This window comes from Gallus gallus, chromosome 13, assembly GCF_016699485.2.
Source record: "Gallus gallus isolate bGalGal1 chromosome 13, bGalGal1.mat.broiler.GRCg7b, whole genome shotgun sequence".
Taxonomy (NCBI): domain Eukaryota; kingdom Metazoa; phylum Chordata; class Aves; order Galliformes; family Phasianidae; genus Gallus; species Gallus gallus.
In genome coordinates this window covers 14,109,994-14,136,161 of record NC_052544.1, presented here as the reverse complement: position 1 = coordinate 14,136,161, position 26,168 = coordinate 14,109,994, and the positions used below count along the sequence as shown (strand labels likewise).

General features: G+C 46.3%; 1 protein-coding gene across 20 annotated transcripts in view; it reads right to left on the bottom strand.

The window, feature by feature from the left end:
- Nucleotides 1-1,039: 1,039 nt before the first annotated feature.
- Nucleotides 1,040-26,168, bottom strand: part of KLHL3 (kelch like family member 3) — a 113,542-nt gene continuing 88,413 nt past the window's right edge. For 11 of the 20 annotated variants that reach the window (XM_040647214.1, XM_040647215.1, XM_046900463.1 and 8 more), the window contains 12 exons: nucleotides 22,619-22,781; nucleotides 20,384-20,484; nucleotides 19,559-19,663; nucleotides 16,188-16,304; nucleotides 15,057-15,206; nucleotides 12,205-12,322; nucleotides 11,356-11,553; nucleotides 10,474-10,575; nucleotides 8,218-8,346; nucleotides 6,088-6,228; nucleotides 5,737-5,880; nucleotides 1,040-5,478 (listed from right to left, as the gene is read on the bottom strand). In XM_040647214.1, the coding sequence (XP_040503148.1) occupies nucleotides 5,450-5,478; nucleotides 5,737-5,880; nucleotides 6,088-6,228; nucleotides 8,218-8,346; nucleotides 10,474-10,575; nucleotides 11,356-11,553; nucleotides 12,205-12,322; nucleotides 15,057-15,206; nucleotides 16,188-16,304; nucleotides 19,559-19,663; nucleotides 20,384-20,484; nucleotides 22,619-22,781 (1,497 nt within the window). In that variant the 3' untranslated portion in view covers nucleotides 1,040-5,449. Of the gene's footprint in view, nucleotides 5,479-5,736; nucleotides 5,881-6,087; nucleotides 6,229-8,217; nucleotides 8,347-10,355; nucleotides 10,604-11,355; nucleotides 11,554-12,204; nucleotides 12,323-15,056; nucleotides 15,207-16,187; nucleotides 16,305-19,558; nucleotides 19,669-20,383; nucleotides 20,485-22,618; nucleotides 22,782-23,073; nucleotides 23,163-26,168 lie in introns of those variants that run through there. The other 9 variants (XM_046900465.1, XM_025155018.2, XM_046900464.1 and 6 more) reach the window with 5 other exon arrangements.

Genomic DNA, 26,168 nt, shown 5'->3' with positions numbered 1-26,168 from the left:
CCAGCTGTGCTGCCCATCCACGTGGACTGTGCTGCTCCTCCAGCACAGAGCTGTGATTTCTGGGGGCAGGTTCAGGAAAGCCGAGCAGTGAGGAGCAGAGTGGAAGGAGATGTTCATTCCCTATGCATTACTGCATGGCGTTGGGTTGCAATGCAATAAGCCTTGTTTTACCAACAGGAGTGACTTCTCTGATGCTGCCTGCACAGCTCTGGCAGCTGCACGGGGCAAGGCAGCAGAAATGGCTTGGCTTTAAAAATCCTCAGCATCAAATACAGTGTTAGGGTACGTCCCTGTCCCACTGCACTCTGACATCACATACATGATTTAAACTACATTTCACATTACGTTTCATCATTCACCCAGTGAGACAAACCACCCCTGGGTGACATCGCGTGGCAGAAAGAGGAAAATGTAACAATACAAAGATAGAAAACCACCGTGCAATCTCTCATGCTTCAGAGAGCAGAACTTTGGGGGCAGGCATTACGCGTTCCTTCAAGGGCCACTTTAGAAGCTTTCTGGCTGCAGACAGGGCTTGTGATGGCTGAGCAGGATGCTGAGCTGAGGCCGTGAGGGTTGCAGTGAGAGAAAGAGACACGGATTGCTCGTGATAATACAGCCTGTAAATTGGGGCCAAATCAAATGCACTCGGCTCCAGCAGCTGCGCCAATTAAATCTCACTCAATTTGCTGAACGAGAACATTAGTATTAATCACTCTGGCACGTTTCTTAGAATATTCCATGTCACTAAGTAGTTAAGTGGCTCTGTGCTTGTTATCGTGCAGCAGAACGTTACACAAAGCGATGCTGTTAATCACTGAGCACGTGCAGGATGCTCTGGGAGCCCCCATGCAGCTCAGGGCAGCATTTCTCTGTGTCTGCCTCCAGTTGGAGCTGGGCTGTACCCATCCCACGTCAGAGGGCACAAAACAGAACCGGGCCTTTGCACATAACTAAAGAGGAAAAAAGCCACAAAGCAGAGCAAGGAGTGCACTCCTCGCTGCCTGAAGCTGATGAAATCAAAGCAGACCTGGAGGAGTTGCATTAGTCCAGTTTTTATTCAAATAAAGTACAGAGAACGACGTGATTTTGTCATAAATACACCAGTGAAGAGCATTCCCTGCACCGCTCATCACCCTGGACAAGGCAGCCATCAGGAGAGCTGATTTGCAAGTCTTTCATCCTTCACACTCACACACACTCAGAATCTTTTAATTAAATAATGAGCTCGAATGACACCACTCACTGTGATACTGTCAGCTGTGGAACCAACAGCGGCTGCTTTACGCAAGCAAAGAACTTCACCCCCAGGTAAACTGCTTCACAGTCTTCTGTGATTCTTAAAGCTGTTTGGTTGTTGTTGGTTTGGTTGTTGGTTTTTTCCTTCAATACATAAAATACACAAATTAAAACCCTCAACGCTTCTTTATTGTCACCGTAAAGGAAAATAATTTATAAAACCAGAAAGGCAGGAGGGAAAAAAACACTCATCTGCAGTCTATAACATCTAGCAGACTCCCAAAGCCCGTGGTTTGAGCATCAGGCTGTAGGTATGTGCGTGTGCCCACGTATGGGCACAATATGAAGCCAGGGGGGAACTGCTCCAATGCTAAGGTTTATGAGCGATGAATCCCACAGGTTAGAAACAAGGTGCAGCTACCTGCTGAAGCACCACCTGAGCTGGATGAATCGGGCATCACACATCACTGGATAGCAAGGATTGTGGTCTCCAAATGCTGCAAACAAGAGAACAGTATTAAGCTTTCGTGGTGTTGTCATGCAAATGCCGCCGAGTAAATTTATGGTAATTACAGTGCAGTACACATCTGTACGAAAAAAAAAATATTTGGATAAACTGAATGAACCGAAAATTGGTTTTAATCACCCCCAATTTATCTATTAGGCACAAATGGAAAAGATGGACTTGATTCAAACTTGTGTAAACAGCAGATTGCTTGAGGCAAATCCATCCTGCTTTACATATGGCGGGCTGCTTGCAGAGCCAGCAGTGTGTGAGCCCCTTCACCAGCCTGCGCCCAGGGATGCTGAGAGCTCTGTGCAAGGTCACCTTGGGGAAACCCACTGCTACAGTCCCATAGGGGTCAGCACACAGAGACCCCCAAAGAGCTGAGAAAAGCCTTTCGTGTTCCCAACAAACCATTGTGGGGAGGCCGCCTGAGTTTAGTTTGTAAAGCTTTCACAAAACCTCCTGTAATAACTCCATCAGTTCTGGCAGCCCGTGGGCACATCGCACCTCCACCCACAAGCAGCACTCACACCACGAGGCAGACAGCTCATCCACCACGACCAGAAAGCAAACAAAGTTAAATCAGAGCATTGAAACTGTTTTCCAATAGCCAGCAATCTAAGAGCGTGCTGCTGACTGAGGTAATGGGTTTTGTTTCAGAACGTTGAGCCCAATGCTGTCCTTCCACTGTGTTAGAACCAACATAAGAGCTATCCCAGACCTTGGTTACAACATTACATTTCTTGTGCAGAATCCATACAAATTCACACCTACATCACAGCCAGCAAAAACTGCACAGGAGGGTAAGAATCAGATCCAGAATTTAACACAGGAGTCATCAGCGGCCATAAAAAGCAATCCCAACGTTATTTAAAAGTCTTATAAAAAGATGTGTACAGTAAAATTGTTAGCACTAATGCTATGCTTTCAGTCCTAGAAAAAGGCAGTCTTTAAAGGGGCTGGCTCAGGTGCTCAGAATGAATCATACAAACACAACACACCAAAGACAAACAAATTCCAAAAGCATTTCAAGGGGAGGGGATACAGCTGGTTCTTCGTGTGTTACAGTTGTTCATATTGCATAGCTGGAAAACGAGGTCACTTGGCTTGCATAACACTGCAACAATTGAGAAGGAAAGGGGAATTGGTTGGGGTGGAGGAGCTGTGGCTGCAGCCAGGAGCACTGGCAATAGCCAAGCCCCAGCCCTGTCCAGCAAGCCGCAGGTCTCAGCCACCAGCATCAATAAATGCCATTTTACAATAGCAGAGAATCATCAAAAGCTGTTTGCCTTATAAGCAAGGAAGGTTTATAAAACAATGTAAATTGGGGAAAAAATTACCCAGCTTTCAAGCATATTCACCCTTCATGACATCTCATCAACCCAGCAAGCTTCAGACTTGCATCTCTTCAGCACTTTCTGTGGGTTAGAGATTTAAAAAAAGCTCTTAATCTCTTGATAACATTTGCCTTTGCTCCAGCGATGCTACAATTGAGATCAGTTTGGCAGCTATAGTCAGCTATAACAAAGCTTTTAACTTTACATTTCCTATGTTTATTTGAGACCTAACAAGAGACAGGTGTGCTCAAATACACGTCCATCCTGTTAACTGATCTCCATCCAATAAGAGATGATAACAGACTGAAAAGCTTTGCCTATCTCATTTATGCCATATTCCCACAGGCTGTATGCAAGGCACACATCTGGCAACCAGCTTGAGGGGTAAAGTCACCCCAAGCCAAGGCATCACCTTGCTTATGTCATTGTCAAGATGTATCTGAGGACTCTGATATGAAGCCAGATTCAGCCTGGGTTACATTGCCACCAACCTCAACAGCTTTTACAATAAGACCAGCCATCAAAAAGAGCAGCATGTTACGCTGTTATTTTGGCACGTTTCACAGCAAATTGTAGAACCCAACATGAGACTTAAAGGATAGTATAGAAAGGACTTATTATTGTTAGCCCTCCCCCGTGGGAGGTGAAGCAGCAAGGGTAGGCGCTGTTTCCCCCAGAGAGAGCAGGTGCCCATGGTACAAGGACCATGTCAACTCGAACACTGAAATGTGCTCATTTACAGAACTAACGTATACACCCAGGAAAGCTGCACAAGCTGATTTAGCCTTAGATGCCTCTGAAATCGATTTTTAGGTATTTTTCTTTTCTACTGCAGAAGTTTGCCTGGAGCGCTTTTGACAGATCTATGGAGAAAGACACCAGGAAAGAACAGCACTTAGCGCTGGAGCTCAATGGGAACACAAGCAGATACGGTCCTGCAGGCCAGCTGCTCCCAGCAGAAAGCCTCAGCTGATCCACAGGGAAAAGGAGTGAGACAGGTCCTCACAAAAGGCCACATAAATCAAAGGTAGTGAGATGGGAAAGAAACAAAAGGAAATAAAAAAGGGGAGTGGGGAAGGGGAAAAAAGAATACATCAGGAGAATATCCTGGGAGCCTACATTCCTGCACGCTGTATGTCAGAGCTCACAAGGAGGCAAACAAAGGTATTTGCAAGTCAAGCATCCTCTTAAACAGAAAGCTCTGAGCATCTGTGATGTAAGCAAGATGACTGCATCACAGCTATGTCTAGATTTGTCTGTTTTGAATAACCATATAAATTCTTTGTACTAACAGCAGAACCCTTTCAGTACAGGGAAGATTAAAATAACAGTTACAATGACAGTGATTAGAGAGATCTCCACGCTCTGGAAGCTTTAAGACACTGCATGTTTGTTACCGTGCTCATTAACCACTGCCTGACTGACAGAGGGTTCTCACTGCAGGTACTTCCTACATTAATGGCACCATAAGATCCTTCTTTTGACATCTAAACACTCTATTATGAAATGGCATTGAAATGCTGGGCAGAGTTAGAACTGGGGCTTCCAGCACAGCTGGCAACACTGGGGAGATGCATGGGTAGGGAATAGTTTCTCTTCAAGCAGTATTTGTTTCACAGGAGCAATGAACCCTGTCAGAGCAGCATGTTTTCTTTGGGGCTGAGAGGTTTTGTGTCTAGAGCTGCTGAGATATCAGCCCCAGGGAAGGCATAGCCCAGCACGTATAGGAAACAGCATTCATGGCAAGTAGAAAAATCACATGGTATTTATTTCCACCATACGACACGCGTTGCAGGGACACATACAGTAGTCCAGTGGCATGTACAAACGTATGACTGAGACAGTGTCACACTCAAGCCAGAGCACCCTGTTCCAGTCCGTTCCTGCTGACTGCTTTTCTCAGTCGGTACTCAGAAGTTTCCACTGTCAGTAGTAAGGTCTGCCCTCTGGGTACAGTGAGAAAACAGTTCAACCAACGGTGGGTACGGAGCATCAGTAGTGAAGAAATCCAGAAGTGTTCGTTTTTACTCACATGCCCAAACGTAGCAGTTTTGTTTCACACAAGAAATGCAGTGCCTGCAGTTCAAGCACTGTATTTATCCCAGGACACTTGCCATCGAGAAAAACAGTTGATTGCACCACAGATAACAAGCAACACCTCGTGTCTAGCAGGGAACACATCCCCAGAAGGACGTTCGCTTTGCTACGCGATCCACCGCAGAGCAGATGATGTTTGTAACGTATCACTTGTCACGTGAAGATGGTAACAGCAATGAGATGGGTCAAGTCGGAGGTCAGTCATCTTCCCAACACCACCTAGCTGGATCCACTTCACTTCTGCTCCTTGCAATGGCTTGACTGTGTGTCACAACGGCTTGTGAATCACAGCAACACCTGTTTTGAGAATGCACAGACACGCTGTTATCACGGGAGCAACTCCTGGTTGCCCTGCAGCTAAGACCATGCTGCAAGAACTAACACCAGCAGCAGGCTAGCAGAGAGCTGCTTACTGTTTCCATGAAGGGATCCTCTACTGAAGACCAAATAAAGCTTATACAGATTTAAGATTAAAGCATCAGGAGGCACAGCCCTTACATTTATGAATGACCCGAGCTGTTCCCAGCTCTCTCACTTAACTATTTCTTTCTTTACCTGCGTAACTCCTCCCTGTGCTCATACTGGTTGGCAGCAATGTCCACTTGTCCGTGATGGGGTTGTAGTACTCCACAGAGGCCAAGTTGCAGGAGCCATCATCTCCTCCCACCACATACAGGAGACCATTCACCGCACACACACCTCAAAGCAGAGCACAGAGTTAAACAGGCTAACTTCTCTCCCACAACACACTGCCTGCCACATTTTCATTCATTCCCTAGAAGACACCTCATCTTCCATTTTATTACTTGTTTGCAATACTGCACAGTTATATTACTAGAACAATAGCTACATTAAAAACCACAGACAAATGCAACCAAGTGCCAAAGACAGGCTCATTGTGGTTACCTGCATTTCTTCGGCACATGTTCATGTCTGCTACTTGCTTCCAGGTGTTTGTTCCTGGATCGTAGACTTCCACACTCTTCCTGACCAGGGGACCATCGTGCCCTCCCGTCGCATACAGCAGCCCACTGAGAACACCAACACCTGCCAAACAGAGCCCAGCATTGCCAAACATACACAACAAAGGCTGCACATGCCTGGATCTGCTACTGGATTCTGCATCTCTCCAAGGCATTTCCAGAACATGGGCTACATGTGCTTCAGCATCACCCAGAACTTGGTCAGCTCTCCACCTAAGCCTATAGAGTGCTGCAGCTCACCCCTCTTCGTCCCTGTCCACCTGATATTTTCTGCCACAGGTCTCTCAGCATTTAGCCTGATTTTCATTTCCAGGCACTCTATTTTTGTTTTTTTTTCTGCTGCCTTTGTCTCTTCATCCCTTCGACACCATTCTTCTTTTCAGCAACCTATGGCTCACTCTAATTCTTCAGGCTGCCTCTGGGTTTGTTTCCCCCATTCCCCTCACCACTCCTACCTCAAACTGGAGTAAAACAGAAACACCAATCTGAATTACATCACATTGAGCGTGGCATTAGCCAGCAGGGCAGCCCCCAGGACCTAAGGATGGTTGTGCTGATGATTTAGAGAAAGGCACAGAGCTCTGACTCCAGAGCTGTTCAAGGCACATCCCAGTTGATGGAGAAGAGGCAACTCACCCAGCTGGCAAGGAAAGCCTGCCATGTCTGAGCCCATCCAACTTGCTTTGCAACACCCTGCCATTTGACCACATTCAGCTGTTACGACACATTTATACTTCAAGATAAAAAAGTCAGTAAGCTAATTTAAGCAAGTAGGAGAGTTAAAAGGCTGGGAACACTACAGCTTCTCCACTTAAAATGCCTCCATATGCGTTGAGATGGGGGGCACAGGAAGAGTTGTCCCTGCCCAGGGGACTGCCATTCCTCCAGCAACACGCTGCCAACACAGCCCTGCTGCCTGCTTTGGGGTCTTGGCAGGGATTTGAGGACGCTCATCCTCACCTCCACTAGATGTCAGCATGGGCACAGCAATGCTGGGAGCTCAGGTTCTCACTTCCCAAGCTGTACCAGAGCTGCAGCACTGCTCTCGATGTGGCAGCTGGTGCTTGCTGGAGGGATGCATGCCAAGTGTTTGGGTCACGACCACTTGATGGGCTCGGCTCAGTTTGGGAATTGCAAGCTGCAAGGTTACTTGGCACATTTTTGCTCTATTTTGACATACTGTCAACAACGTGAGATTTTCAATGTTTTCCTGTAAGTTTGGGATAGGTTTTATTATCAAGCCAATATTATAAACCTCTTCGACTGAATTAAAATCAACAGCATGTGACCATATTTGCCTCAGCAAGAGCTAAAGAAAGTACATTAGAGTGAGGAAAGAAAGACTGTGTGCAACCACCCAGCTCAGAAGGAAATCTTCATCTGAAGATTATTTTAAATGCAATGGATAGGAGCTTCTACCCTTGTTGGATACGAACAGCCACAGAGAAGACAAGTGTCTACCTGACCTAATACCATATGTAAGTTAGAAGCCATCAAGACTTCCTTTAACATGTCCTTTCCTCTGACCTTCCAGATCACCAACTCTAGGCAAAGGAACACTAAAAGCAAAGGAACACTAAAAGCTTAGCAGTGGCCATCTGAGATGGATTCTGTTGCCCTGACTTGGTCCATGTGTAACCCACTGCTTCACAGGGAGACTCAGGAAGGATCCAAAATGAAAATGCATCTGACAGCCCCCTTAACAACAGGATCAAGAAAGCAGTGCAGCTTGACTTCCCAGTACTGAGCCTGCAGCTGGCAGTTTGGAAAGACAACTCTCAGTATACAAGTGAAATGCATCTGTTAGAGAAGCTACGTAGAAACAATGAACACTATTTCATTAAAACAGAAATTAATTTCAATTTGGAAGATTATGATGAAGTCAGGAGAGATGCTGAGAGCTTCCAAGCAGTTGTGGCTTTTCCCCTCATGGGAGGGGTGGAAATAACAGACTGCACTTGCCAGCCCGCTTGCCATAACACACTTTTCCTTTCCTTTCACAAAGAGAGGAGAGCCCAGTGATTTCTTAAAAGAACACACCCAGAGCCAGTACCTGCACCGCTGCGTCGAGTGCTCATGTCAGCTACGTAGGTCCATTCGTTGGTGGCCGGGTTGTACTGCTCTACAGTACTAAGGCACTGGCGAGATGCTCCATCGTAACCCCCCACAGCATAGAGCTTACCTGCAAGAGACACATGTTGGCATCAGCATCACGGCTACAACTGATGTATGATGCTCCCACCGTGCCTGGCAGAACCACTGAGGTCAGATCCTGGCTGGGAAGGCCCTAGCAGAGCTGCCTGAGCCTGCTGGCATGTCTGGGGCAAACCCTACTGAAAGGATCTGAAGCAGGCTCACAGACAGTGGGCCTGTTTGCTTTTAAGGCTGTCAGCCAAGACAGGGAACCATCTCTACACAACAGCTTCATTAGAAGCCCAAAGCCCTGAGGGTTTTCTGAATGACTTGCTGGCCTAGGAGATGAGTTAATACCAAGCACGTTCTTTCAATCAGCATTTCCTCCTGTTCAGGTGCCACATAGCAAGGTGAGCTGACAAAGGTAAATAGTGTACATTAATTACAATGTCACACGAGCAATAAATCTGCAACAGCCTCTTAATATACTACCTCCATGGAAATGTAGACCCAATTTTGAAGATCCTAGGACAAACCAAAGCTGCTAGTACAGCTGAGGCCACTCCGTTCACTCATGCCAAGTGATCATGAACATAGGACAGTATGTCTGTCCTGTGCACTTCTTTGTCATGCAAGACTCCCAATAGCAGCTATCACCTACAGTCTTATGCTTGATACTTTGATATTCCAGGGCTTCAAGGGTAAGGATGTGGTCCTGCCTCTGGGGTCACAGCTTCACTCAACAGCCTCCTTGAGCTCGTTTGGACTGCTGTTTGAAGCCACTTGTTGTTACTCAATGAACCAAGGCAAGAGTGCAGACAAAGCAGGATAAGATAAAGTTCCCTGGTTGGCATCAATTCTTAGGTATTTTCACTACCCACAGGCATTGGATCAATCTCTATCATATGCAGATGAGCACTGGGGGTTAATTGCATGCTGCAGTTGGTTCCCTACACTATTACAATCAGCTTTCCTTCTCCATCACACGCTCACTTACTATCGTGAACTCCAACACATGCAACACTTTCTCACACTTTAAACAAAGCAAAGCAAAAGGATTTCATATGTGTCCAGTAGAAAATAGTTCATAGAAACACATTTCTCAGGTATGTAGTAAGTATTTGTTTGGAATTCAAATGACCAACCCACTTCAGCAAAACAAACCACTGTCAGTAGCCCAGCACTGCACTCCACAGGCATGTGAACGGGCCAGTTTTGAATGAGATGCTTATTTTAACAACTAGGCAGATTTAGCACAACCCCCACGCATCATTCTGACTTCACCTCATCCTCTTCTCCTCGCAAACACACTTCACACATTTCCCATTCAAACCAATCAGGTTTAAAGCAGAGTACACAACAAGCTTTGTGCCACTGGCTGCTCTGCAGGGAACTAATTGGAAACCAATTGGAAACCGTTACACCATGCTAAAGAGAAGGTCAAACAAGAACTTTCCCTTGCTTCAGAACTGATTTTGCTGAAGGTTTCTATCTAAGTTGCTCTTTCTCCTGGATGCAAACCAAGCTACTTGGTTCCAGTTCACTCAAGCTGGCCGCTGGCACCTCTGTGCCAACAGGTACTGCACGATCCCTTGCACCACCTGCTCTGTTCACCTCACCTGCCCCACTCCCGAGCTGCCTCAGTATCAGCATTCACAATCATCAGCCCCTGTTCACTTATGAACCAGAGCAAATTATGCTGCGTGTGCCTGAAAGCCTGGTTTTAGTATTCCTGCCAAACCACCAGCCTGGGGCTGTGGGATGAGCCATGCTCCCATTCTCCAGCTGAGCAGATTTCTTGTGATAGGTGCTCCATCCACACACTGTCTGCTGTTGGCAACAGTGCACTGCATAACACTGTTTGCTGTCATCAGAAGCAGCACAGGAAGAATAAGGGTTCAGAGAAACCTGCACACACACGTAACAGCGTTCACAGAAGGCATGGGTTGGTCTGATACAGGTCTGAGGCTCTTGGAAAGCAGCACATGACTTTTCACTTATATGTAAAGGGGAACAGAAAAAGCTGCAGCAATTAGGTCTGATAAAATAAATCTTTACCAATCGAAGACAGTGTAGAGAACAGGTCCTGCAGTTACTTCCTATTGCACTTAATCACTCAGGCTTCTGTTTGACACTGAAACGTTTGCTTGATGGAAATGGCTGATGGTTTTCTTACCCTCCACAACTCCAACTCCAACACTGCTTCTTCTTGTGTTCATGGGAGCCACAAAAAACCACTCATTGGTTTTATAGCTATAGGCCTCAACTGATGCCAGACCTAGTTAAAAAGGGGATACACAGGTTTTCTAATTAAAAAAAAAGAGAAGAGAAAAAGATTGGTGTTGCACTTTCATCTGCCTTCCACCTCCACCCAAGCCCGTAATTCCCCCCACACTCCTGAGACCCAATTTTCCAGTCCCTTTCCTTTCAAGCTGGGCACACCACATCAATGCCACTTCTCCAGCAGCTGGAAAAATCACCACATAGCCCCTTACCCTGGGGCACCAAGGTGGAGCAGAGTCCAGATTCCAAGCCCAAAGGTTCACATTCTTTCAAGCATTATAAAACGTCTATGCAAAGGATTCAAAATTACCCCAGAACATTCTGCACTGTACTCATCACCAGCTGAAACAGCTAAACCAGGTGGAGGTGCCCTACAGCAGAGGTGTGAAGCTAAACGTGCATTTATATCAACGTAACTCGCAGACAAGCATACCCCATAAAATGCCTTGTTCACACTTCATTCATGTTGCTATGCAAAATTCCAACTAAAATCAGGGAAAATCCCTTTCTAGTCAGAATCAGCATGTTCATATAGAGAACAAGATGGAAAGAACCATATCACTAAAGAAAAAGAAATGGGGTGAGACACTCCACAATTACTGAAGGGTCAGAAGGTGTATGTGTTTGGCATTGCACACAATGCACCCACCCAGACTCTGGCTCATTCTCTACAAAATCAGAGAGGAATTGCTCTGGAGCCTCGCTAAAACTCTGCAATCTCTGCTGGGGTCTCTGAAAACACTGCTTTGGGTCAAGCTTTTGTTCAGCCACCTACCGGTGCTGCCATCAAAACCGCCCACTGCATACAGGAGATCATTGAGCACAGCTGCACCTAAAGTGCTTCTTCTTTCCTGCATGCTGGCTATGGATGTCCACTGGTCCTTCACGCCATCGTACACATCAACGGTGCGTACCCTTAAAGATCCATTAAAGCCTCCAACAGCATAAACATTGCCAGCCATAAACACTACACCTGAAAAAGGAGGAGAGACATTTTATGGAGGTTTTACAAACAGCTGAAGAGCCAAGTACTATCAGATGGCTGCCAGGGTGCATAAGACAGAAGGGAAGAGCAGAATGTGGGCAAGTCTTGAGCATTTTCTGCAGGTTAAGAGCAGTGGAGCCAAGTATGATAACATATACGTGTTGTAAGGATGGTGAAATGCACATAAATGCACAGCAACATAAGGCACAGATGGATTCATATCTGAATGAAACATTTTTTGGAGTCACAGAGGACACCAAATGGTGATCCACATTCACATCTATCCCATATCTTCAGGAGAATGCTCCCAGCTTTCAGTCCCACTCTCCACTGACCCTTAACAGACCAAGAGGGCTTTACTGAGCTCCTCTGATTTTGCACTAGGAAACCACAGCAAACTGGATGCTTGTGGGGACAGTAACCACTACGGGCAGACAGGCAGTGAGCAACCCCTGCAGAGTGCAGGGCATCCACCTGAACACAAAGGGTATACATGTATGGAAAGAGGAGAAGGAATGGCAAAAAGAAAGCTGCTTGAGGCTGGAGGCCCAGAGGAAGACTGAAGCAATGACTGAGGACGCATCCATCTGGCCGTGAAGAGCTGGGCACAAAGAAAGCTGCAGCAAGCTTTCCCATTACCTGCTCTACATCTCCGGGAGGGAAGCTCAGCAACCTGGTCCCACCGCTCCTCCTCAAAGTCATAGCACTCCACACTGCGGATGGCTTTGGGCGCTTGTCCGCCAACCACAATCATCACCTGGGAAGGGAAAATGAGAGCTGGGTCACCTCAGACATCAGTCTGGGCAGCTGCTCTCTGAACAGAACCCAACAGCCCACCCCAGTCTATAGCAGCTGCCAGCCAAAAGCTACAAGCCCACCAGAAGCCTCTGCAGACAGTTACTCCAGTCACTCCTTCAAAAGAAAAACTTTATCTCCATTTTAATGCACACTAAATGTGACAACCCCCATTAACCCTTCCTCACCGTTTCCCAAGCAGGCAACCTGCCCTATTTCCCCATGAAACACAGAATTAGTTTGCGGCAGGGTGCATGCAAGGCTGTTGCCAAAGAATTTGTAAGCAAAGAAGATCCCAGCATAATTTCCACAGCCGGCCCACTGTGCAGTCATTATCTCCATGATGGTGCTAAAAATAATCAATGCCACTTAACAAATTAAACCTGCCAGCTGTATTGCCACCTGCAGGGAAGATGTCACTCGGGGAAAGCAGAACTTAAGACCCAGTGCTGCTGGGCTGCTGAAGGAAGTAGGTTGTCAGCTTCATTAAAGCCTCTGGCTGCTACATGTGTTGATGCAGATCTAGTAATTAAACCTTAAACTCCACACAGATAGGGAAGATCTATGTGAAGCTAATCAACAGTGGATCTCCGGAGCCTGAGAAATGCTCTGCTGTGACCACATGCAGTGCAGTCCTTCACAAACCTGCCTTGCCTGCCACCAGCCCTCAGCTCTGGAGGGCAGCCCATAGCCACGTGCACAGGCAGCATCCGAACCTCTGGCATTTACAAACAGCTCTACCTGCACTTTGGTCTGAACACATTTCCTTCTGTCTCTCCACCGCTATCAAGAGGGAGGATTTGTTCCCCTTATCACAGGAGCAAACACTACGACAATCTGATTCTTACAAGGCCGCCGAGCAGTGAGTGAGATAAGGGGGCTTCACACGTAGCTACAGGGAAGATGATACTGGCATCAGCCTCTGCAAGGCACCTGTGGGCAGCTGAGGGGATGAGACATCACTTGAGGTCACACAGGTAATGAGCTCAACTCCTGTCACAGTTGCCACAGAAGTCCAGGGCTAGACAATGCTCTAAATTATTTCAAGAGCATGAAAACAGTGAACTGCTCTAGAAGGATGGAAACGTGACCTTAGGAGGTAAATTCAGCCTAAATTAGCAGTCTGACCACTAAGCGTGCAGCAGCCTCTCATGGAGAGCTGCAGAGCCCCACATGATTATAGACTTAAGAGATTTCACAGCAGGACCAGTGGATGAGATGAAAGTGTCCCAGTAACCGGATTGCTGGGAGATCAGCACCTTCTCCCACTTCTTTACAGTTAAAAAAAAAAGAACAACAAAAAAAGGGTTAACAGCCCCCCAGGATATCTGGGTTGGTACTCATAGGCCATGCTATTAGTAGATGCTGAGAATCTCTGAAGTCACTGACTCACTGCTCATTAACTTGTTTAATCCTTGAGCAAGGGTCACACAGCCCTTCGTGACCCCAAAGCTTCCACCCACATCCCCTTCAGTGCCTGCAGGAAGAACAGACAACGCACTGAAGTGCTCTGCAGAACTGCCATTTCTTGAGACCTCCCAGAATCTGAACATGTGAATAGCACAGATCTCATATCCCACTCACAAACTGGACTCCCTGTGATTTGTACTTAGAAAAATAACACACTGTGCTTTTGGCATCTTACAGTCGCTGAAAACCTCACTACCAACTTCAGAGGAGCTCTGTTGAGAAGTACAATGACCAACTGCATTTATCTCTGGAGCATGGGTCAAACAGCTTCTGTTGGCATCTTCTCCCCACTAACAAAGTGGAGGTGAAAGCATCACATGCCTTCAGGATAAACACAGGGAGTAACAAGGATTATTTATTCAGTAGCTGCTCCGAGCTTATCGGAATTTGCTTCAGACTTCCTGCTCACACGTCTGGGTGCTGCTGTTTCCTGCTTTCCTGCCTTCTGATTGCAGAGACAGAAAAACAACAGGCAGCAGAGACAATCTTCCTCAGCAAGGCTCCAGTGCTGTGCCACATCCAGCAGAGCTCCCGGCAGCCCACGGTCAGTGACACTCAGGCCATAGCTCCGGGGCCACAGCCACTCCCCCAGACCACTCATGGCTGAGAAAATGCTCTAAGAGCAGAGCATTGTCCCTGGAACAGACATACTGCTTCCTTTGAGAGTTTGTCTCAGTTTACTGAACTTCACTGCATACCCCAGAAGAGGCAGTAAAGCAACTCGAAGTACTGTGAACAGTGATTGTCACACAGGTGACAGACGCTCTCCTTCTGCAGCAATGACTTCTGCTCTTCTTTCACAGACATGATGTAAACTGCTCACGTCTGCACTGATTGCACTGACACCTGACCCCAGCTGATTTCTGCTTGTGTCTGCAGTTCTGCTCAGAATCGGATGATAACATTTCACCTGCACTAACCCCTGGTCTCCAGCAGCACCAGTTATACGACGACATGGCACATTCCCCAAGCAGCTCCCTCCCCTGCTCTGCTCACCCAACAGAAGCACTGAGGATTGGCCACAACACAGAGGAAGCACAGCTCGCATCCTGCTAGGGGACTTTCTCTAATGGGCTCAGAGCAATTGAAATGCAAACAATTCAGAGTTAGGAAGTACTGTAAAACCACATAAGCTCCTTTCAAAGACAGAAAATGCCACCAGTAATATTGTGTGAGGTGACACAGTGACATCTTCCCTCGTGTGTTTGGAAGGGCACTTGGCTCACCTTTGGCAGGCTGACGGGAGTCCTTGGCTTTGTTCTGGGGTTCTTGATCAATTGCCTTTGATCCAGAGGAAGCAAATGATACTTCATGGCCTCGATAAGGAAGTCTTTACATGTGTTGTTATTCTTGATTAAAGCTTCTTCTTCAACTGTCTGAGAGCATGCACACACATGAAAGGTCATTTAAAGCGAAGCACTTGGTGGCACAGGTCACAAGGAGCACACAGAAACCAGCATTTCTCTTCCAAAGTACCAACACAAAAAATGCAGAAGACAGACAGAGAATTCCAGCTCTTTCCAAAGAAACAAATGCATTCACATCCAAAGCTCCCTTTCTTCCAGAATCATTAAAGAGCAGCAGCTCTCCCTCTGTTTTATCACCCTCTGTCAGACACGTAATATCTCAGCAGAGGAGAATTCAGCAGGAGTCTGCATATAAAATGAGTAATTCCTCTTTTTGAGTCATAATTTTTAAGAAAAGGCCATATCTGTTCCTGCATCAGAGGATACAGTTAAAAAGGAAGAAGAAAGACATTAGGCATTCATCTTCTGTGTATCAATTTTATTTCTGTTGCATTGACTTTTTAGACAGAAGATGAAAGCAGAGCAGTCTAAAAGCCCACATACCAACCCCTTCTTTGGGGATTCTCATCTCATTATCGAGGCCCAGATCCCAGGAATTAAGCTGTCAAGAACAATCTCTAAGTCAGACTAAGAGCACATCTCACCTACCACTACACAGACCCACCTCCACAGAGCTTGCTCCTGCACGGGACTCTTCTTAAGCCAAAATTATCACGCATACACTACAGAGAAAGCCATGCAGCCTTGCACAAGCACCACCCGAGCGTTTTCAGGGCAAAAAATCCCAAGATATTTACTTCTAAATGCTTCCACCAAGGCTGGCAGGAACTCAGCTCCCAGCACTGCTGGGCAGAGCACAGGTCACATTTTACAGGGTTTCTGCACGCACGAACACAAACACACACAGATTTCAGAGTCCACCCACTTCTCCCTTTTATTCCCCTGTTGACAGACTCCACTTCACGCCAAATTAGCCATCTCAGAAGCAAACAGCCAAGCCTCTGATTAAGAAGCTTAAGTGCAATATTAATTACTTATTTGCAGACTGACCTGTACAAGGTAATCTCTGGGCAAAAGGGGGAGGCGAACGTGCTCCATCAGTTTGGCCATGTGCTCTAAGCGAGACTCCTTCTCGTAATTTATCCAAGAAATAACCGCTTCAAAGACCTACGCAGATAAAAACACAATGAATGTAGAGAAGGGAACAGACAAGCCTGCAGTCACCTCGCCCACATCAGAAGCACTGCATTTTGCAATGTTGAAGGAGATGCAAGATCTCTACCAGACAAACAGATGAAGAAGTGGGGACAGCTTGTAGCTACCGTGATCACCTCGGTAGCCAAGAGGTGAGCTAAGCATGCATGTTAATGAGCACCTCCCATCTCGCTGTGCTGTATCGCTCCCTGAGCTGAGCATGTGTCCAGGACAATCATACACCTCTTCTCACACAGAGCTCCTGGAAGGCAGCCAGGAAACTTAATTGGCCTTCTGACATTTGCACTGGGCAGTATTCATGAAATCAGCCACAGCGATTACCACTGATAACAAATACCCCCCCTGGAGGAGCCAGCTCCAACAGCAAGTCGCTGTGCTCGCCTCTCTGCTTAATCAACACACCACATCCCCCAAAGTGAGAAACCCACAGGACAGGTCTAAAAATACCCAGATAAGGCAGGCACAGGGAAACAAGGGCACGCCGGGCAGGCAGGACAGCAAGGAGTGCAGCCTCAGCTGTAATACAGCAGAATATTGATCTCTGCAGTGGAGCATCCCAGCATCCAAATGACAGTCTGACACGCAGCCTGCACCTACTGAAAAATTACAGCTGTGATCCCACTCTGCTTACTGGTGAGGTTCTGGGAGCATCCCCCTGCACAGCTGCCCTCACCCAGTGCCTGCCTGTCCAGGTCACCCCACGGTCAGGGCAATCTGCAAAGAGACTTTTCTTTCTCCCATCCCACCCCAAGGAACCACTTGGTTTGGGCCCAAGGTCAGTAACTTGACAACAGGAACGGAGGGCACCACCTCGCTCCGCAGTTGTTGCAGCAAGTGCATCTGCAGGAGGCACTGACAGACACACGGAGGAGAGGCAGCGCAGAGGGGTTTCCTCCTCTTTGCTCAACTATGAGCTTAAAAAAAACAAAGAAAGCAGTAAAGCAGGAGCCTCATTTCCTATGCCAACAAATGCTCTTGCTGAACTGCTTGGAATTCAGGAAGCTGCAATAGGATTTCAGCAAGCAACAGGGAGCCCGGTAATCAAACTCCAGCGAACAGCAGAGGAAAATACTGCAGAAGCTTCAAGTGTTTTCAAATGCAAATAAACAAACAAACAAACAATTTCACTTTGGCTACAAGGCATTTAAAATGGAAACTAGGTTGTTACGAGATTTTTAATTGCAAATGAGCTTGGAAGGAGCAGAAAGCAATGTTTAGCCCACAAACATGCTGGCATTAACCTATTCTGCACCAGCCCAACAGGGCACTGGAGCAATTAATCCAGGTACTGAGGAACATGACAGCAAAACATTCTGAAAGGAAGGTAAAGCAGAAAGAGTGTGTGAGGAATTAACCAACTCAGTGCTGGTGAACAATACAGAGGTAGGCACATACCAACACTACCCTGCTGCAAATAATTTTCTGTAGACGTGATAGCTAAGGGATGCAAGAGTTACAGAGCACAAGAGGATGCCAAGAGTTAAGGAGTACAATGTATTAAGCCAATTAGTATCAGTTGAGGGGTGGCAGAGGAAGGAGAGAACACATACAGGGACCTGAGGCACTGTAACAGCAATGCTCTCCCTACCCCTTGTTGCCTTCTGGCCCTGCCAGGGCTCAGCTGTGACACCAACAGGTGGGGATGCTTGGGCAGATGTGTGGCACACAGCAGGTACAGGAGCATGAAGGCCTCTCATGAAGTCGGGTTGGGACAACTTAGCCCTCAAACATTTGAGGTACTTACTATATTTTGCTGCTGAAAAATAATTACCTACCTACACACAAGAGTATATGCATGCACAGGTACAGATATATCAATTACATCAGCAGATAGGAAAGAGAAAAGTCAGGAAAACTGCTTGTCCACATGCTCATCCATCATACTGAAGCTAATCCAAAGCAGCAGCATGCCCATCTGCGCTCAATTTTCAGCACTTCTCTGGACTCCAGCACATATTTCACATTTATGTTCAAATCCTGTTCTCTGCTTATCTCCTGTTATTAGCATGCTGTTTTGAACATGCAGCCTATGCCTCTATTTCCTTCCACCAATTTGCACATTCCGTGTTTAGAACCAGCTAAAGAAATACTGCTTATGACTACATAAGGTGGAGATGAGGGAGTGGGCACTTTGATTTCTCTGGGCTCAAGGCCAATAAAAGCTTTTTAACAATGCTGCAAAAGACTGGGAAAAAAAATGGTTACTAAACGTGCGCTTCTCTTTGCAGACAGCTTGGCTCATGCTAAGCAATTCTGCCAGGAGTTCATGTGGTTTGTTTTCCCCTTCCAGCCCTGCGTGAGCAGCAGCAGCATGCTGCCGAAACGCCTCCGTGCTCCTGGTGTGCTGGCTGGGATCTGAATGAGGTCTATGTGCATCTACACCTCCTGTGCTGCACGTTTTCTGTCAAGCTTCGTGGCTCACATGGGCCCAAGTACATGCACATCTGCAGCACTGATGGGCTGGGGTGGATGGGTGTGCAACTCTGGAGGTCAGAGTGGCAGCACTCAATACACTGGGGTTCAACCCCACCAAAACAGGCATTCACCAGAGATCCTGAAGGTCCAAGGCAGGTAACTCCCAAGCTCTCCTGTAGCCCCTCCAGGCATCCCTCTCTCTGTCCCTGGGGCACACAGCCTTGCTGCAGGCTGAAAAGGGGCTGCACATGGAACTCAGCAGGTGCCACTACCCTCTGCTCCTACCCAGCACTGCAGACTGCATGAGACAAGTTCAACATTTCGACCACAAAACTTCAACCACAACAGTGGTTTATTTCTCTCTTCCATTAAAACAACTGACGACGCCAGGAAAGTGTTCCGTCCTTTTTGGTTGTGGGCTTCTTTTCCTTGTTCTGTCCAAAGTGCAACAGAAGGCAACACTCCTCCCCGGCCTACTGCAATTCACCTATTTTTGAGGTTTTACAACAGGTAATATGAGCTTTACATCAACAGCAGATGGGAGGTTGGAATTCAGTTCTGTCCCCCAGGGCTTTTGGAAGAGATATGGATCACAGAATCATTACTTTCAATAAAGAACAACCAAGTGAAGGTCATTTTAATGTGGTTTAAGGATTCGCACTATTTTTAATTTTCCTTTCACGAGCCCTGTTGGAAAATGGCCCCTAAAGAGCATAATGTGAGAACAGTTTCCAATGTAAAATCTAGAAACATTCCAACACTCTCAAACGTTGCTATACAATTTACTGTACCTTTTCTTCAGAGGAGACTGTGAGCTTGTCACTTGATATTAAACTGCAAACCTGGTCCAGACTAAGGCTAAGAAATTCTTCTCCTAGCATCACTTCAGGAAAGTGCTGCTCTGTTCAACAGATGAAAAAGGGGAACAGAAAATTATAATGATTTCAGTGAATGGAAGGACTGCAGCATTCAGAGAACCACTATTATTACAACTCTGAGCAACCAAGACAAACAACACACTGCATCTGAATGGTGGAACAAGGAAAAGAAAACAGTTGCAGAGGAGGTTGAGAAATGTGATGCTGTTTAAAGTAACACAAGCCCCACGAGACTCTTTCATAAATAACAATAAATCATAAAGCAGAACTTAATGTTCTGCAAAGCCACAAAGTTCTTTCCAGGGGCAAATATGAGTACTGGTAGCAACTGAGATAAGTGTCAGTATCCTCCTTAAGAAAAGTAAACCCAGCTACCCTGAGAGTCAACTTTTACCCATTTCAACAATCTAGACAGAATCAAACCTGCCCAACACTTGGATGGGAGACTCCAGCGAGGGTCCCTGACACGTGTAGGTATTCAAAGCAAAGCCCACTTTTAACATGCATCAGCCAAATACTGTCAGTTTGCTGGATACAGGTCAGAAGCAAACAGCGAGGGGACCCAGAGCATCCAGCTCCATCTGTGTGTGCAAAGGGGCACGCAGAGAGATGGGCAAGAAGTGGAACCTCGTCCCCTGCACACACATGGGATCAGATCTCCTTCTCTGCTTCTACCTTCTAATTTTTTTCTGGGCATGCACAAACTTCACCTTCCTCCTCCAAACCCTCTTCACCCACCTTCCTGGGCAGTTTTGCCTCCTTCCACTTAGATTGCAACTGTACAAGTTTCTTCTTCCTGTATGCCTCCAAATCCGTCCATGCTGTAACTCTGGGAGCCACTTAAAATACAGCAATTCACATCTCTGTCTGTAATGCTAAACTGGAAGAATTCAGTTTGCAGTACAGATCTAAAAGGGATCATCAAATCTGTCATGCTTTACATCTAACCAAAAGGCATTTTCTAGGAAAGAATTTCTAGGTCAAAATGGCCATCAGCCAGTTGCAGGCAATTTGAGTTTCCCTATAATTTCTTACAATTTACACCAATTTAATCCTGTCATTTAGCACATCCCATTTACCTTTGACTGAAACACAAATCTTTAGCTTGGAGCAGCTCACACTCACATATCCAAAGAGCTCCCTTTGCAGCAGGATCTGCCTCTTGTTTTCACCTCTGCAAAGAGCTCTGCCTGCCAAAAAGCAGCTCTACAGGGACTGGCACAACTTCCAGAGGGGATCTCCTTGCAGAACTCACCCAAACAACGCCTTCCCAATGCTGGTGCTGCAGGGGACGTTTGGCTTCCCCAGCCACAGACTGCACTTAACCCAATGGGTACTAAAACTTCACAGCGAAGCCAAAGGTTCTGACTAAAAGTATTGGTATCTGGATAAAGCTTAATATTCTGCGTTATGCTGGAAATCACATACAAGATCTACTGATCTCTCCTGGTCTTAAATACTTGAAGAACAGGAAATGCTCCCGACACAGTGATCTGTGTGCACCCTGACTTCTGGACACAATCTCCTACTCATTCTGGATTGGCATCTGGAAGCAGACAGATATTTGATCTCTGTTATTTGTTGGAAGCAAGTAAAAATATTTACTGATTTTAATAAAGTAACTTGTGCCTGCTTCTATCAAGGCAGCTCCTCTGCCTACTGAAGTTCTCCTTTGGCCAGAACCAAGCACTGCCCAAGCAACTGAGTTCACATATACATGGACTCTTGAGCCTGGAGACTTCTGTCTTGGTTTAAGGCCGTTGCATAAACAACATAGCAAAAAGAATTTTAATGGCATTTTTATTAATGGAGTTCCATTAACATTACATGGGCTACTGTACTAACCGGGACTTATGAAGGCCAATAAAACAACAAAGCAGACTTTCTAATTGCCAAACAACCAAATAAATATACAGTGAATGCACTGCTTGTTGAATTAAAGATTAAACAGGGCCTGGAAGCAAGGATAATGAGATACTACAAGCAAGCCTTTACACAATTAACCATTCCTTCCAGGGTACCTTTTCCTCTAGGGGATAATACAGCCAGAGCAGCTGAAAAGATTTTACTTTTATTTGCAGGAGAATAGGGGAGGACTCAGTGGGCATGTTTTTATTCCACTGAGCCTACTTATGTCCCAATTAAGGACAAAAACCACACCAAGAAAAACATTGCAGGACAAAGCAGGTGCTCTCGGAGAGAGCAGGTGTATTTTTGCCTACATAAATAGACAGAAAAGTAGAAAAACAAACTGAGCAGAAATCCCAAGCAGAATTCAAGGGCAACTCTCCCAGAGGAGACTGGAAAGTGCAGGGGAGCTAAGAGCACGTGCCTGCTTGAAACAAATTCACATTTACAATGTAGAGGAGGAACTCTGAAAGCCACTGCCTGCACCTACTTACTGCAACCAAACACCCACTAACAAGGAATTAAAGAAACAAGAGTTCATCTACCCATGGCGTAAGCTGCCATTGCTCCGCAGACCAGAGGCTCAAGTTGCACAACAGTTTGTTTCAGATGAGTGTTCCCATTCCCACCCACAAGATTTAGTTTTGCCCGCTAACAATATTCCACAGAATGCACAAATCCTCCAACCACAGCTTGCTGCACTCAACAGGCAGCATACCCTTTGAGAGGGTAACGGGACATCAGCTCTGTGCTGTTAAGCAGGAAGCCAGAGAGCTAAATAGAAACATACTAAGGAACTACTCTGTGGGCTGGGATACAGAGTTTGGGGTTTCATCTGTTGGGTTTTTTTTGTTTTTATTTTACCTCCTGGTTTCCCTGCCACCAAACTACATTTCATGATTTGCAGTATGACAAGAAGTAAAAAATCAGTAACACAATGAACAATTTCCTTTGCTGGTCTGATACTAGAAGCACGATGAGACCAATATGCACATCTTGCTCAAGCTACAAGTTGGTGTGCCTGCAAGCAGGTTTAACTCGACAAAGGAATGACCTTTTGCTCACCTGCATAGGCATTTGCCTGCTGCAGCAGCTCAGTACATGCGTGCACATCTGCAAAGGCTCGAATTCCAAGGCAGTTCGTGGGATGCAGCTGGGACTGAAGAAAGTCACAGCAGTTTTTCCTAACATCCATCAACTGCAATAAACTAGCAGCTGGCAGCAATACCTGGAACAACAAGAAAGGAAAACTGGAGTTAGCAACAGAGAAAATTTGATACCCAACTTGCAGAAGTTAGATGAAATCCCTTCTCCAGGCAGAGACGCATCACTGTGGACACTGCAGGGTGCCCACACATTAGAAAGAGGGATTGCAGCACGCTTGAGAAGGTTTTGGCGACAGCAGAACTCTCAGGAAAAACGTGGTCAGCCATTCAAATCAATGGCCTGGCCCCTACCTCACCCCCCACAAAATGCTTCGGCACTGCTCATCTGTAAATGAGGTACTGCTTTGTACCTACAAAAATGAAAGGCAGAAAAAGAAGACAAAAATGGATCAAGAATGCAACATCTGCTGGAAAGACCATCTTGGAGGTCAGTGAGTAAGGATAGGAAGTAGAGAACAACGCGGGTCAGGATCTTCCAGCCCGTGACATCAGCTGCTTCCTTTCCTACGTCTTACAGCAACTGTGGACGCTTCTTATCCCAGCTCTTCCGCAGCTCTGCTTTGCACATGGCCTTCAAATTGGGCATCTGTGCACACCATCTGAGCACAGATTTCCGGAAAATTATTTCCAACCCAAAAAAAAACAACAAAAAAAAACCCCACCATGAAAACCCCCTGCATCAAGTAGCTGCTCAACAAAAAAAGTAGGTCAGCAACATTCACCTCCCTGGATCTCAATGCCAGCGAAAGGATGAAGCCCTCCCCCCATCCCGCTCACCTCCCCCCATAGTCCCATTTCCCATCATGGCAGGACACTCATAGCTTGCCCCAGGTGTTTTTTAAGCCCCTGGTACATTCCAGCCCAGCTCTGTGTTATCTGAGTGCTGCCACCAGCCACTCCAACAGGCAACAGTAAATAGAAAAAGAAAACAATTAACCTGGGAGCCCATTTTGGCCCAAGCCTCTTGATGCCAGGAGGAGATTAGTTTGTGGTTTTGATTAAATCAAGATAGCAATGCTATTGTGGTTTTGGAACCTAGCTGTGAGCTACTTTCTATCTGGCTGAACCATCTCCTATCAGCAGAAAAGTGAGTGCCTGACCTGCCTACAAACCACCCATGACAAAAACTACCTCCACACACACCACATCCATTAAGTATGCAAATACAGGTGGGCTGCAGAGCTCAGGTGTTTGGGGTACTGCCTTCAGGACAGAGGATGCTCATCACTGACACCCACATCTAGAGCCCTTTGGACATCCCAGTTCTCCTACTGCAGCTTCAGGCTGGCTGGCTGGGCAGCAGGGAAGGAACCTCACACCACTGAAGTTATTTCAAAAGGAGCATTATCATATAACCCTTTAAAAGAAGGATAAAAATAGCCTATCAACAGATGAGTGGATTTTCTTTCTTATTTCCCAGATGAACCTCTCACCACTCTACTTGTTTTTTACCAGGGAGGGAGAAAAGCAAGCAAAGGATATCCGCTAGCACAATGTCTGTTTCCTTTAGAAATAACAGGAGGAAATGCCCTGCCTAATCATGCAGCAGGACCCAACTCCAGCCTCATTAACACCCAGGCAAAGTTACTCACTTGGGTCTGAATTCAGCTCTTAGTATTTGAACACCAACCACTGCAAACAATTTAGAGCAAATACTGTTCAACCTCCTTACCAAATCCAATTGTCTTTTTTAATTGTACCAAAATTATGTGTTATACTACTGAGACTGATTTCCTTGCTAAATAAATTATGTCCAGAACCTCATGTATGGCACTGAACAGCAATAACCATCTATTTCTCCAGCTGTGCTCTCTGCAGACTCTGTACCAGCCTCACATTTTACAGAACACTGTCTGTGCCATTAAATACTTTCATAAACCTTTGATGTCTCTAAACTAGAAACATCTTTCAGCCAAAAGTGATCCCTATTGCTGTAAGGTTCTTTCAACATTCAGGGCATTCGTGCTGGACTTCAGAGCCTGAAGTTAGCTTGCAGGTAACCTCAGCCAAGAGGCAACCCACAGCATTCCTCCTCTGCAGACGGGGAGAGGAACGCTTCCCCAAGGAAAGGGAGACATTAAAGCTTTTAAGCTGCTTTGACAATTTAGTCAAATTGGAAGCCAGGAAGGGTACTGGCTGTAATCCTCAGCAGCACATCCAGAGCCACAGCTGGGATTGCACATCTGTCCAAACAAGGAGACAGCTCACAGGGGAAGTCATGAGCAGAGAAACAAGCAGATTTTGCATCTGCAGGGCAGGTTAAACACTCAGTTTTCATCATATAGTTCTACACTGCACATGGAACATGGAGATAAAGTGACATTACTGTCACGTGGCTTTTCAGCGTAAGGAAGGCAATGAGCCTTTACCACTCTTTACACACAAACAACAGTGCTCCTGCTGAAATGCTCCACCTGGGTGAAACAGCCAAAGCAGCACATGTGTGGGATCAGGAAGCCACAAACCGCCAAGAACAGGCATAAGAAGGGATATAAAGGTAAGAGGAAGGAACAGGGAGAAGCTTGCAGCTTCCCTCCTGATCTACCTTCTCTGACTTCATACAGAACAGCTGAGCTGTTTCTTGGTAAGTGAGATAAGGAAGCAGAGGAACGCCCGCCAGGCTCCCAGCACAGCCCCTGGTGCCACACGTACAATCCAACCTAGAAGACTTCCTGAAGGCATAGGAAAGACACCGGACCAGCAGAGCTCAGCCTGCAGCCGAAGGACTGCAGCACTCCAGGAGGATGATGCCAAGCACGGAGCATTTGCAGCAGAGAGAAAACAGTCCTCATTCACTGCATTTCCTAAAGCTGAGCTGAAAGGCTCTCTGCCTTACCCTCAGCTTGAACCTACTGTCGCTTTTGAAGCACGCAGTAGGAAGGGAGATGAAATGACCCACTTAGCACCCCTATACTGCGGCTGTATTGAAACTGCATCTGCCTCAGACACTCTCCTTCCTTTCTTTTGAAGTCTTTAAGTCCTTTGGGAAACCTGAGGTGCAGAAGCAGACTTCTGAATAGGAAATGCTATTGATTCCAGCAAAGCTTTATTCCTCCTTTCTCAAGTCATTTTTTACTATGATTGCTGTGTCTGCAAAGCTGACGGCTTCAACATCTATTTCCCCCAGTAAACCGATTTCCAGACATCCCTTCATTTTCCTTTCCATCTGAGCCATACCTCAGACAGTGGTAGTAGACAAGGACACACCACGCATACAGTACTCTGTGCTTCATCAGTAAAACCTGCATTGTGAAATCAGGTTCATCAGGACTTTTCCCAGGGAATCGTTACAAACCTAATGGTAACGACTTTCTTAATTGGGAAGGTAATTCTCAGGCTGCCTGCAAGTAATGAAGTGTCACTGGTAAGAATGGGCATGACATGCTAAAGAGGGATGGTATTCACCATCTACAGCTCTGTTGGATATCTCCATGTGGCTTCCACTGAAG